At 51.6% G+C, this 13456-nt stretch overlaps 1 protein-coding gene across 2 annotated transcripts in view; it reads left to right on the top strand.

Annotated features, from left to right (window-relative positions):
• The window catches only part of SUPT6H (SPT6 homolog, histone chaperone and transcription elongation factor), a 41242-nt gene extending 28081 nt beyond the window's left edge, over nucleotides 1-13161 (top strand). Inside the window, exons 25-37 of one of the 2 annotated variants that reach the window (XM_030800574.1) lie at nucleotides 242-449; nucleotides 972-1119; nucleotides 1809-1951; nucleotides 4560-4700; nucleotides 6213-6408; nucleotides 7708-7946; nucleotides 8504-8617; nucleotides 8790-8914; nucleotides 10707-10819; nucleotides 11099-11176; nucleotides 11272-11438; nucleotides 11867-12054; nucleotides 12365-13161. In XM_030800574.1, coding sequence (XP_030656434.1) covers nucleotides 242-449; nucleotides 972-1119; nucleotides 1809-1951; nucleotides 4560-4700; nucleotides 6213-6408; nucleotides 7708-7946; nucleotides 8504-8617; nucleotides 8790-8914; nucleotides 10707-10819; nucleotides 11099-11176; nucleotides 11272-11438; nucleotides 11867-12054; nucleotides 12365-12551 — 2047 coding nt within the window. In that variant the 3' untranslated portion in view covers nucleotides 12552-13161. The other variant, XM_030800576.1, reaches the window with a different exon arrangement.
• The last annotated feature ends 295 nt before the right edge of the window (nucleotides 13162-13456 follow it).

The following is a 13456-nucleotide window of genomic DNA, read 5'->3' as shown; positions in this document are numbered from 1 at the left end:
ACAAAAATGGGATCATATGGTTCATAGTGTTTTTGCAGTGCATTTTTCACGTATCAATATATTGTGGCCATCTTTCCATGTCAGCACACATAGATCTACCTCATTCTTGTTAATGGCTGTATAGTATTCCATTGTATGGAGGTGCCCTAATTTATTTAACCAGTTCCCCATTGGTGGACATTTGGGTTGTTACTAGAAGCTTATCGTTCTATATCCTGTTCCTTTTCTGCCTTTCCTCCAGCACTGACTCATATATTGAAGTCCTTGATGGTTCCCGTGTCCACCCTGAGACTTATGAGTGGGCTAGGAAGATGGCAGTGGATGCCCTGGAATACGATGAATCAGCCGAGGATGCCAATCCTGCAGGAGCCCTTGAAGAAATCTTGGAAAACCCAGAACGACTCAAAGACTTGGACCTTGATGCCTTTGCAGAAGAGCTGGAGAGGCAGGTAAGGGACAGCATGGAAGGCCTGGCAGGAAAACCCATCCCAAGTGGCCAGGTTGGTAGGAGACTTCGGCAGTGAGTATGCAGAGAAAGCCTGATACTGTTAGTATGGCAGACTTGATCCTCATCTCCCTGCCCTGCTCTACTGGGCTCCTCAAGGAAGTTTTTGGTCTGCTTGTTAAGGAGCCAGGGAAGTCTCAGAGATTGCCACCATAATTACAAGGGGCAGGAGGGAGTTGGGAGGATGTGTCAGTACTATAGTTTCCGTCTAGGCCCCCTTTCCTCCTTTCTAACAGCACAGCTTTGCATTTATCTGTGGACTCATTGGGGTTCCATAAAGCACTTTGATTACAGTGTTTCATGGCTAAGTTTGAAAACCACCTTTAGTAAATGTTGATGGAAAGAAAAGAAGAAGCCCTGACAGAAACTTACTCCCATCTGGAGAGGCCCACCCCTTCCACGGGACTCCTTGAGGCTCAGGTTGGGGGGCAGCTACAAGGCTCTTCTTGATGGGCTTCTTCCCCAGGGCTATGGTGACAAACACATCACACTCTATGACATCCGGGCAGAGCTGAGCTGTCGATATAAGGACCTCCGGACAGCCTACCGCTCTCCCAACACAGAGGAGATCTTCAATATGTTAACTAAAGAAACACCAGAGACCTTCTACATTGGTAAATTCTGGGGTCGTTTTTTTATTGGGGGCAGAGGGTGTGTTTACCGTGTACATTCAAACCAAGCAGCAGTTCCAACAGATTGATGCAGGTTTGTGTTGTACATGGGGAAGACCAGGAGCATTTTAAAAGACTGAAGAGTCCTGGACTGGAAGTCAAAACTGAATTTAAGGTCAAATGTGCTTCCAGTGTGCTATGGAATCTTCATGCAGTTAGTCTTCTTATAGGCTTTATTTTCCCCTATCATCAAATCAGGGGAACGGCCAGGCACAGTGGCTCATGCCTGTAATCCCAGCACTTTGGGAGGCCAGGGCAGGCAGACTGCTTGAGGCCAGGAGTTCGAGACCAGCCTGGGCAACATGGTGAAACCCCATCTCCACTAAAAATACAAAAATTAGCTGAGCATGGTGGTGGGCACCTGTAATCCCAGCTACTCGGGAGGCTGAGGCAGGAGGATTCCTTGAACCTGGGAGGCAGAGGTTACAGTCAGCCGAGATGGCACCACTGCACTGCAGCCTGGGCAACAGAGCAAGACTTCATCTCAAAAATAAATAAATAAATAAAAATCGGGAAGAGTTCCCTCTTCAAGGATGGGAAGGAAGTCAGATATTCTGTCACTGAAAGGCTGGTGGAAAGAAGTTCTCTCCACATTCTCTGAGCCTGCTCCCCATCCTCTTTCCTTCTTGCAGGAAAGCTCATCATCTGCAATGTCACTGGCATCGCCCACAGGCGTCCCCAGGGTGAAAGCTATGACCAGGCGATCCGCAATGATGACACAGGGCTGTGGCAGTGCCCCTTCTGTCAGCAGGACAATTTCCCTGAACTAAGCGAGGTGTGTGCTGCAGCATTATCTTGCTCAGTGGGTTTCCTTGGTTGAATGATCTCGGTGCCTAGAAGGGAATCAGAAATGAGGGTGTTCTAGATAATTCTCTTACCAAACAAGTACACAAAGAAGGAAGACGGATAGGAAACACACAAGTTTAGCATGAAGTCCCTTCTGAGAAGGCTGACATAGCTGGGCATGGTGGCTCACGCCTATAATCCTAGCACTTTGGGGGGCCAAGGTGAGCGGTTCACCTGAGGTCAGGGGTTCGAGACCAGCCTGGCCAAGATGGTGAAACCCCGTCTCTACTAAAAATACAAAAATTAGCCAGTTGTGGTGGCACATGCCTGTAATCCTAGCTACTCGGGAGGCTGAGGCAGGAGAATGACTTGAACCAAGGCGGCAGAGGTTGCAGTGAGCCGAGATGATACCACTGCACTGCAGCCTGGGTGACAGAATGAGACTTCATCTCAGAAAAGGAAAAAAAAAAAAAGGCTGACGTAGAAACTTCTTATGGTCGGCCAGGCGCGGTGGCTCACGCCTGTAATCCCAGCACTTTGGGAGGCCGAGGCGGGCGGATCATGAGGTCAGGAGATCGAGACCATCCTGGCTAACACAGTGAAACCCCGTCTCTACTAAAAATACAAAAAATTAGCCGGGCACGGTGGCGGGCGCCTGTAGTCCCAGCCACTCGGGAGGCTGAGGCAGGAGAATGGCATGAACCCAGGAGGTGGAGCTTGCAGTGAGCCAAGATAGCACCACTGCACTCTGGCCTGGGCGAAAGAGCGAGACTCCGTCTCAAAAAAAAAAAAAGAAAGAAACTTCTTATGGTCGCTGGGTCAGAACAAAATGGCAGACAGGCGTGGCACATACGTATAGTGCCAGCTACATCAGAGGCTAATTTGGGAGGATTTCTTGAGCCCAAGAGTTCGAGGCCAGCCTGGGCAACATAACAAGACCCCATCTCCTTTTTTTAAAAAAGGGAGGGGCTGGCCGGGCGCGGTGGCTCACTCCTGTAATCCCAGCACTTTGGGAGGCCAAGGAGGGCGGATCACGAGGTCAGGAGATCGAGACCATCCTGGCTAACACGGTGAAACCCCATCTCTACTAAAAAATACAAAATATTAGCCGGGCATGGTGGCGGGCGCCTGTAGTCCCAGCTACTCAGGAGGCTGAGGCAAGAGAATGGCATGAACCCGGGAGGTGGAGCCTGCAGTGAACCGAGATTGCACCACTGTACTCCAGCCTGGGCAACAGTGAGAGTCCGTCTCAAAAAAAAAAAGAGTGGGGAGAGGGGCCAGGCCAGGCACAGTGGCTCATGCCTGTAATCCCAGTACTTTGGGAGGCTGAGGCGGAGTTCTATACCAGCCTGACCATGATGAAACCCTGTCTCTACTAAAAATACAAGGATTAGCAGGGTGTGGTGGTGAGACTCCCATCTCGGGAAAAAAAAAAAAAGGGAGGGGCCTCAGTTGCAGCTAAAGGGATCTAAGTTGGATAAACATAAAAGAGGATGGGACACGGTCACACCAGTAATCCCAGCACTTTCAGGGGCCGAGGCAGGTGGAGTGCTTGAGCCCAGGAGTTTAAAACCAGCCTGAGCAACATGGCAAAACCCTATCTCTACAAAATAAAATTACCCAGGCTTAACCGGGCGCAGTGGCTCATGCCTGTAATCCCAGCACTTTGGGAGGCCGAGGCAGGTGGATCACGAGGTCAGGAGATTGAGGCCATCCTGGCTAACATGGTGAAGCCCTGTCTCTACTAAAAATACAAAAAATTAGCTGGGCGTGGTGGTGGGTGCCTGTAGTCCCAGCTACTCGGGAGGCAGAGGCAGGAGAATGGCATGAAACCGGGAGGCAGAGCTTGCAGTGAGCCGAGATTGTGCCACTGCACTCCAGCCTGGGCGACAGAGCGAGACTCTGTCTCAAAAAAAAAAATTACCCAGACTTGGGGGCGTGTGCTTATAGTCCCAGCTACTCAAGAGGCCAAGGTGGAAGGATCACTTGAGCCTGGGAGGTTGAGGCTGCAGTGAACTCTGAGTGTACCACTACACCTCAGCCTAGGCAAAAGAGTGATCCTGTCATAAGAAAAAGATGGCCAGGTGTGGTGGCTCACACCTGTAATCCCAGCACTTTGGGAGGCCCAGGTGGGCAGAACACCTGAGGTCAGGAGTTCGAGACCAGCCTGGCCAACATGGTGAAACCCTGTCTCTACTAAAAATACAAAAATCCACCCTGTGTGGTGATGCACGCCTGTAATCCCACCTACTCAGGAGGCTGAGGCACGAGAATCGGCTTGAACCCGGGAGGCGGAGGTTGCAGTGAGCCGAGATTGCGCCACTGCATTCCAGCCTGGACAACAGAGCAAGACTCCATTTCAAAAAAAAAGAAAACAGATTCATCTGATGGCCAGTGGTGCCAGGCATCAGCTATGAGACAAGGGACTTTGTAGATGTTCAAATTCTGTCTTGGCAGATGACTAAGTCATTGTGTTTTCAGATCATGGTGCAAGGTGTCAATGGTAAAAGAAATTACACCACCTCTGGGAGCTCTTTTCTGAATGAGTGATCTCCAGAATCTTGATAATCAAGCTCCTCTCCTCATGCCCTCTTCAGGTGTGGAATCACTTTGACAGCGGTTCATGCCCAGGCCAGGCCATCGGTGTCAAAACACGGCTAGACAATGGTGTCACCGGCTTCATCCCCACCAAATTCCTCAGTGACAAAGTGGTAAAGCGGCCGGAAGAACGAGTGAAGGTAGAGGACTGACTGTCCTAAGGTTGTAGTGCAATTTTCAGCTGCCCAGATCAGGCTCTCTAACTTTGGGCTGTCCCCACCAGAAATTAGGCTCTGTTCCCAGTGGCTGCTGGTGGGAAGTGTTTCAGGGAAGATTTATAACTAGTTGAAAGAAGCTACGGTCAGAACCATTTGAATGAGTAGCAGCTTTTGTTCACTGCCTTTGTGAAATTTCAGCAAGTTCCCAGTCCTTTGGGAGAGGGCTCTTCCTGTGTGGGAAGCTGCAGTTCAGTCCAGAGGGCAGGGCCCAGCATTACATGCTGTGAAACAGAAAGGCTCTGCCTGTGCTCCCAAAACCAGGCATCAGTGCTTTAGAGGGTGGGAAATAATGCATGGCACAGCTCCTATGCACAGGGAGCCTCTGGATCCTCTAGGCAGAACCAGATGACACAGAAGGAACCTTGAGATGGTGTCTGTGGATGGGGAGGAAATCTCTAGGCTCCATTTGTGTTCTGTTATTTTCCGGCCATATATCATGCACCCACCAGATACCAGCACTGACATCGACATATGTTGTCTCTAGTCTCACATGCTGATGGAAATGGAAATATTGTCTTTTGTCAGAGAAATTCAACTTTTTTCAGAATCACCCAGTTAGTGACATAGCTGATACCAGCTCTGCCAAATTCACTGGTTCTGAGTGTTGTGAACCCCTGAGAACTATGACTTAGGAGGGCTGGGGAAAGATAGTTCTAATAAGTGAAGCTGGGGAGATTTTTCACAAGGAGAAGAGTGATGCAGAGTGACTGGCTTTTGTCACTACTTAGACAGAAGCGCTCATATCAAGGGTAAGATACAGAAAACAGCTATTACTTTGCTTCCCCTTCAAAAAGGGAAGTCAGGCCAGGCATGGCAGCTCACACCTGTAATCCCAGCACTTCGGGAGGCCAAGGTGGGTGGATCATTACTTGAAGTCAGGAGTTTGAGACCAGCCTGGCCAACTTGGTGAAACCCTGTCTCTACAGAAAATACAAAAATTAGCTGGGTGTGGTGGCACATGCCTGTAATCCCAGCTACTCGGGAGGCTAAGACAGGAGAATTGCTTGAACCCTGTGGGTGGAGGTTGCAGTGAGCCAAGATCACGCCACTGCACTCTAGTCTGGGCGACGAGTGAGACTGTCTCAAAAAAAAAAGGAGTGGGGGTCGGGGGAGTCAATCTTTGATGGCACCTTGGGAGCAGTAACTAGGCAACTTCATGGGAGAAGAAAAGAGTGCCAGGGACAGGGTAGATCCAGCAGGCTCCAGCTGGTTTTCCTGCCCAGAGTGGAGGCATCAGTGCAGGGCTTGGCCTGCAGTCTACAGACAAGATTCCACCCCAAACTCCCAGTCTGCCATTCAGCAGCTGGCTGGCTTTGGGCAAGTCACTTTACACCTTACACCTTTCTGGCTGGACTTTGGTTTTCTCATGTGTGAAATAGGGCATCGGGCTAGATCATCTTTGTCCCTTCCAGCTCAAATGTTCTGTGGATCTAGGTGGGAATGACTGTTCACTGCCGCATCATGAAGATTGACATTGAGAAGTTCAGTGCAGACCTGACCTGCCGCACCTCAGACCTCATGGACAGGAACAATGAGTGGAAGCTGCCCAAAGACACCTACTATGACTTTGATGCTGAAGCTGCAGACCACAAGCAGGAGGAGGACATGAAGCGGAAGCAGCAGCGGACCAGTGAGTGTGCCTCCCACCATCTCTGTGCACCCTGAATCTTGGCAGTCCTCTCAGTGCAGGATTCAGGCCACAGGATGCACATGTGTCAGTCTCCCAGTGGAAGTGGGGACTCAGCTTTGAGGTGCTGAGGCCTGGAGATGTCATGAAAAAGTCATAGGTAGGGCTGGAACCCAGAATCTCTTGGGTCACATTTTCTTTGCTAATGCCTTATGACTCTTAAAGCCTCATTCTTTCAGTGTCCTAGGAGCCCAGGTGAACATGTCCTTCATATCAGCTAATCCAAGCCCAGAGAAGGTGAAAGAGTCTCAGAATCCCATAGTGCGTCAGAAATTAAGCCCAAACAGGGTGGCTCATGGCTGTAGCCCTGCACTTTGGGAGGCCAAGGCAGGAGGAGCACTTGAGCCCAGGAGTTCAAGACCAGCCTGGGCAACTTAGTAAGACCCCATCTCTACAAAAAAAATTTAGAAATTAGCCAGGAGCCAGGTACGGTGGCTCATGCCTATAATCCCAGCACTTCGGAGGCTGAGGTAGGTGGATCACTTGAGGTCAGGAGTTCAAGACCAGCCTGGCCAAAATGGTGAACCCCTGTCTCTACCAAACATACAAAACCTACCCAGGTGTGGTGGTGGGCGCCTGTAATCCCAGCTACTGAGGCAGGAGAATTGCTTGAACCCAGGAGTAAGAAGTTGCAGTGAGCCAAAATTGCACCACTGTAGTATAGCGTGGGTGACAGAGTGAGACTCTGTCTCAAAAAAAAAAAAAAAATGGCCAGGTGCGATGGCTCACGCCTGTAATCCTAGCACTTTGGGAGGCTGAGGCAGGCGGGTCGCTTGAGGTCAGGAGTTCAAGACGAGCCTGGCCAAAACGGTGAAACCCCGTCTCTTCTAAAAATACAAAAAACTAGCCAGGCATGGTGGTGGGCGCCTGTAATCCCAGCTACTGAGGCAGGAGAATTGCTTGAACCTAGGAGGGAAAAGTTGCAGTGAGCCAAAATTGCGCCACTGCGCTACAACGTGGGTGACAGAATGAGACTCTGTCTCAAAAAAAAAAAAAAAAAAAAAGCCAGGCATGGTGATGTGCACCGGTATTCCCAGCTATTTTAGAGGCTAAGACAGGAGGATCGCTTGAGCCCAGGAGGTCGACGCTACAGTGAGCCGTGATTGTGCCACTGGCACTCCAGCCCAGATGACAGAGCACCCCAACTCAATAAATAAATAAGAAATGAAGGCCTGGTTTGTCCTGTTGCTGCCAGCTCCTAGCCCCATCACCCAGTCTGTACTGCTTTTCTGCCCTCTTCAGCATACATCAAGAGAGTGATCGCACACCCATCCTTCCATAATATCAATTTCAAGCAAGCAGAAAAGATGATGGAGACCATGGACCAGGGTGATGTGATTATTCGACCAAGCAGCAAGGGCGAGAACCACCTGACAGTGACCTGGAAAGTCAGTGATGGCATCTACCAGCATGTGGATGTGCGGGAGGAGGGCAAGGAAAATGCCTTCAGCCTGGGAGCTACTCTGTGGATCAACAGTGAGGTGAGAGCCAGTGCCTTCCCGCCTCCCATCCCACTCCTGCTTCCAGAAAGGCGCCCTTCAGGGTGCCTTCACCTGACATTAGTAACTCAGGTCATAGGTATTTTAGCTGTGCACAGCAACAAAACGGGAGGTGGTTTGAGGAATGAGTCATTTGATATCAGTTTTGTTTATTTTGTCCCCTCCTTCCCTGTCCTCCAAATGTTAAAATAGTCTACCTAGAGAAAGCCAGTGGAGGAAGAGGAGAAAATACACATCTGTAGCACACACATATATCAAGTTTCTCTTTTCTGTTTTCAGTGAAGAGAAATCTGGTGAATTTTCCTGTTGTTCCCAAGCACTAGGGGAGAATCAAAGCCAGGATTTAAAGGACTTTATGCCCTGTGAGCTAATATATCTGGACATGACACAGATGGATAAACTAAGGGGACTTTGCTATGGAATGAGGCTTCAGCAGTACTGAGAAGCCCATCCCCTCCCGTGGTTTCTCTTCTGGATGGATTTGATCAAGAGTCTCAGCTCTGGATATGACACATGGGGCCTTTACCTTCTTCCCACAGGAATTCGAAGATTTGGATGAGATTGTTGCTCGCTATGTCCAGCCCATGGCATCCTTCGCCCGGGACCTTCTGAATCACAAGTATTATCAGGACTGCAGCGGTGGGGACCGCAAGGTAAGCCCAGGGCCCTCTGAGGAATGACACTTGCCAATCACTTAAGGATGTACGCTTTCCCTTCAGTATAGGGGACACTCAGGCGGTGAAGGAAGTGTACATCATGTGTGCACCAGACATTGTGTACCAAGCATGCTGCTATCCCAACCTCTCCCCCTCATTCTACCCCCAGAAATTAGAGGAGCTGCTCATCAAAACTAAGAAGGAGAAGCCCACCTTCATCCCTTATTTCATCTGTGCCTGCAAGGAACTGCCCGGCAAGTTCCTACTGGGATACCAGCCCCGGGGTAAACCCAGGTGAGCACTAGTGCTGAGAAGGTGCTGCCACTGGGGTTCATAGGCAGGCTAGAAGAGAGGGAGAGGCCCAGAGCAGTACCCTCTCTGGCTCTGCTGGACTGCCTTTCTCCTCTCATCTGTTTAGAACAGAGGTGGAGGTTGGAGGTGGGAAAAGAGGGTGATGATTTCGAGGCAAAAAGGCAAAGATTCACATAAGAAGGGCACTTTCTTTAACACCGTAAGAAAGGAGTTCCCTTCACCTCCTCTCCCTCCCACAGAGTGACAGGAGTCACCAGACACTCTTCACCTGATTGCAGAAACTGGGGGCCAGTACACTGGTCTCTCCTGTCCACCGCCTGCCTCACCCTCACCAGGGCTTGCACACAGTGGCTCACTGTAATGTGCTCACTCCGCCCAAACTGAAGCGGTGGTCAGGAGAGCCTGTCTCCTGTTTTGCTCTGTCTCCTGCTCTGCCTGCTTCTGTGTGACTGACAGGCTGGCCTTCCTGAGGTATTCCTTTATCTGAGTCCCTCTAGCGCTTACCCTGAAGTCCAATTTCCTTAGACTGGAGTCTTTGTGTCTGTGATACAGACTGGTTTGTCCTGTTGCTGCCAGCTCCTAGCCCCATCACCCAGTCTGTGCTTTTCTGCCCTCTTCAGCATACATCAAGAGAGTGATCATAGAGATTGTCTTCTCTGCCTAAGCCCTGCCCCCATCCTTCCATTGGCCTTTGGCCAGGGTCATGTGCACTTCTGCTTTTATCCCTGTACTGGCTTTACCTGATACACAGCTCAGGCTGCATTAGTAGGGGCTCAGTGGCCAGATGACAGGAAGCCCTAGACTCTGGACCGTGTGCCATCTTGGGCACATCTGGAATATTGTACTCATTTCTTGAGAAGCCTGTTGACTCACCAGTGTGCTTCCAGAGGCCAGCAGCCAGGGCTAAGTGGGGCTGGAAACTGTGTCCTATGAGGAACAGTTGAGCAAACTGCGGGGGGAGGGGCCTCTAACCAGGACCAGGTGCAGCATGATAGCTTCTGGGGAAAGGAGCTGACTCTCCTTGTGTGGCAGAATTAACACTTATGGAAGAATTAGGAGGCAGGTGTCAGCCTAATACAAATGAGAACTGTGTACTATGTAGCATTATCTGGTTGCCATTGATAGCTGGCCTTTATTGAGCACAACCCAGCTTTAGGCATTGTGGAACGTGCTCTGTGCATTCTCATTTATCCTCACACCCACCCCATAGGCTTAAGTGTTGGACAAATGAAGCAGAGATTCAAGTTTAGTAACTTGGTGCAGTGTGTCATATGTGGTGAATGGCAGAGCTAAAACTAGAACTAGAACTGGAACTAACCCAGAGCCCCTCTTAACTACTGTCTGCTACTCTCGGAATTGTTGAACAAGGGCAGACTACCACCTTCCACAGCCACTGCAGAAAGATGCCTGCTTCAGGGGAGTTGCGATTTGCTGCTCTGGGAGGCCCCTTCCAACACTGGCACTATGGGACCTCGGTCTCACTTCACCGGCAGTATCCTGCCTTCATACTGCAGCCCAGTATGGTAGCACAGCCTCCAGCAAGCCTTCCTCCGGCAGCCCATATGCAGCACACAGGGAGCCACTGACTCCTTGGCCTTGACTGTATGCTGCTGTGTGCTGCTCACCTCCCTTCACAGGCCTGGGGACTAGCTGTGTCATCTCTCCTTTCCCCTAGCACCCAGAATGGCTACTTCACATGGTGGGCATCTGTTCTGGTCGCTCTCGTGGTGGGTCCCAAGTGGTTTCTGATGCATGTTTCCTTCTAAAATCCCAGGATAGAATATGTAACGGTGACTCCAGAGGGATTCCGGTACCGGGGCCAGATCTTCCCAACCGTGAATGGACTGTTTAGATGGTTTAAGGATCACTACCAGGATCCTGTACCAGGTGAGTTCTGCTCTTCCTGACTTCAGGGATGTGGCTGGAGGAACACCTAGGACCTGATTCAGAGTAGTCCCAGCCTAGGGGACCAGGTGAGGAGTAGGCTGTCACTGCAGCTGTCTTACTCCTCCCACAGCCTCCCAGCATCAGGAAAGTTCTCCATCCACTGTGCCTATGCAGCTTCCCTTCCTCCCTCCACCTACTTCAGTGCCCCTTCCACCCCCTGAATTGGAAAACCAAAAATAGGTTTCTGGAGGGATGTAACTAAATAACCACTTCCTGCAGGCATCACCCCTAGCAGCAGCAGCAGGACCCGGACACCTGCCTCTATCAATGCTACCCCAGCCAACATCAACCTTGCAGGTGAGGAGCTTGAGCCTGGGACTGGAGGTGGGAAGGATGGAGCTAAAGGGACTTTCATCTCTAACATGCCCCTCCCCGCCCCTGTGTGCTTACAGATCTGACACGGGCTGTGAATGCCCTGCCTCAGAACATGACTTCACAGATGTTCAGTGCCATTGCTGCGGTGACAGGCCAAGGACAGAACCCTAATGCCACCCCAGCCCAGTGGGCCTCCAGCCAGTATGGCTATGGCGGCAGTGGAGGCGGCAGCAGTGCTTACCACGTATGTGGCTTGGGGAGGAGGCTCCCTGTGCAGGGTGGGGCCCATAGACTGCCCTCTCGCATTGCCTACAGGGGGCTTCACATGCACAGATGGGGCTGCCACGGCCTTGGTAACTGTCTCCAACAGATATTCCTTGTCCTCAGGCCCATTTGAAGGGGAAGAGGGTAAGAGAGGGCATAACCTTTCCACGGGCCTTTGCGATCTTTGGAACCCACAAGCCACTAGAAAGTTGACATGGTCAGGACCAGTGGGCACCACTGTGTGCTTGGTGCCGACCTGCAGGCTTCCCACTGCTGGTCAGAAGCACATACTCAGTGGAGGATCATCTGGAAAGCTTTGCTGAGCCCACCCTTGCACTTACCCAGAATTCACAGCAAGGCCAAACAAGCCCCACACCCATCCCTATTTAACTGTTCATGCCTCTCCAGGTATTCCCAACGCCAGCCCAGCAGCCAGTGGCCACACCACTAATGACCCCTAGCTACTCCTACACGACCCCAAGCCAGCCCATCACCACCCCTCAGTACCACCAGCTCCAGGCCAACACCACCCCGCAGTCGGCCCAGGCCCAGCCCCAGCCCTCCTCCAGCTCCCGGCAACGGCAGCAGCAGCCAAAGTAAGTATCTGGATGGTGGCACAGTGCAGGTCAGTGATAGGGGCAGGTGTTGTCAAGAGGCCGAAAGGCTTAGCATAGGCAGGTGCTCTGGATCCTCTGAGGGCCCTGACCACATGATATGCCAGGAACACTAGTTTCTGGGTGAAGACAGAAGAGGGCAATGTGGCAGCCAGTTGCTGCTGTATCTGCCTCATCCCAGCAGAGGGGCTGCTGCCCATAGGTATGAGGTTCCTTTCTGCAAGGGTACAGTGATGGGTGGGAAGACTTCCTTTTAGCAAAGTCCCAATCTCAATTTTTCTTCCCCTCCCAGGTCCAACAGCCATGCAGCCATCGACTGGGGGAAAATGGCAGAGCAGTGGCTGCAGGAAAAGGAGGCAGAACGGCGGAAACAGAAGCAGCGGCTGACACCTCGGCCCTCCCCCAGTCCCATGATCGAAAGCACCCCCATGTCCATTGCTGGCGATGCCACCCCACTCCTGGACGAGATGGATCGGTAGGGGGCCTGCTCCTCGGACTCTGGTTACCTCTGAGGCTGGGAAAGGCCTGGCCGCCCACTGCCTCCCTCCCTGCCCCTCCTTTTCTGTCCATAAAGTGGCGTGAAGTGACGTTCTCTTTGGTGGTCAACCTGGATGGGTGACAGGCTGGATGGCCTTGTGAACTTGAGCTCAGTGTATGGTAGGCAACAATTCTCCCACTCCAGACCCTCACCGACCACCTGTCCTGGGACCAGGCTGGGAGGGGAGTGTGGCAGGGAGGAGGAAGAGGAAGGTGAGAATGAGTAGAACGGTTTTGTATTCTACTCCCTACAAGCCATTTTGAACTTCTGCCCTCACCGGACTCTGGACTGTGACTGGGGCACCAAACTCAGCACATGAGTCTCCCCTAGCTCTCGTGGGGAGAGGGATGCTATTTATTCAGTTTGGGGCAGGAGGGAGAGGAGGGAAAGTATTTCTGACCCTGATGCCAACAGCCGGGTGGCTGTCCAAGCAGGATTGCAGGGGACACAGGGAAGCACTGCCCAGCCCCTGCCTGGCTGCCCTTTCCCCCCTGCTGCTGCCACCGCTTCCTGCCTGTCATTTGAATAAACAGTGTTTCTATTGAGCTCTTGCCAAAGCCTCTCTCTCCAACTCTCCAGCTCTTTGAGGGGTGGCTTTCAAAGCAGTGTTTGGAGCTCCAAGGACTCCCCTGACTCCTTCTGATCCATCAGAGGCAAAGATTCATAGACTAGAGGCAGCTTCTGCATCAGACTGCCTGGGGCACATCCCTGCTCTACTTCCCAGCCGGGTGACCCTGTGCCAGTTCCTGCTGGCTTACAGCTGGCTTTCTTACCTGTAACATGGAGATAGTGATACCTGCCTCATCAGCTGCTGTGAGGACCAAGGCAGCGTGTGCAAGCTCCTTG

Source organism: Nomascus leucogenys, chromosome 19, assembly GCF_006542625.1.
Source record: "Nomascus leucogenys isolate Asia chromosome 19, Asia_NLE_v1, whole genome shotgun sequence".
Classification (NCBI taxonomy): Eukaryota; Metazoa; Chordata; class Mammalia; order Primates; family Hylobatidae; genus Nomascus; species Nomascus leucogenys.
This window is presented reverse-complemented; position numbering and strand designations above follow the sequence as displayed.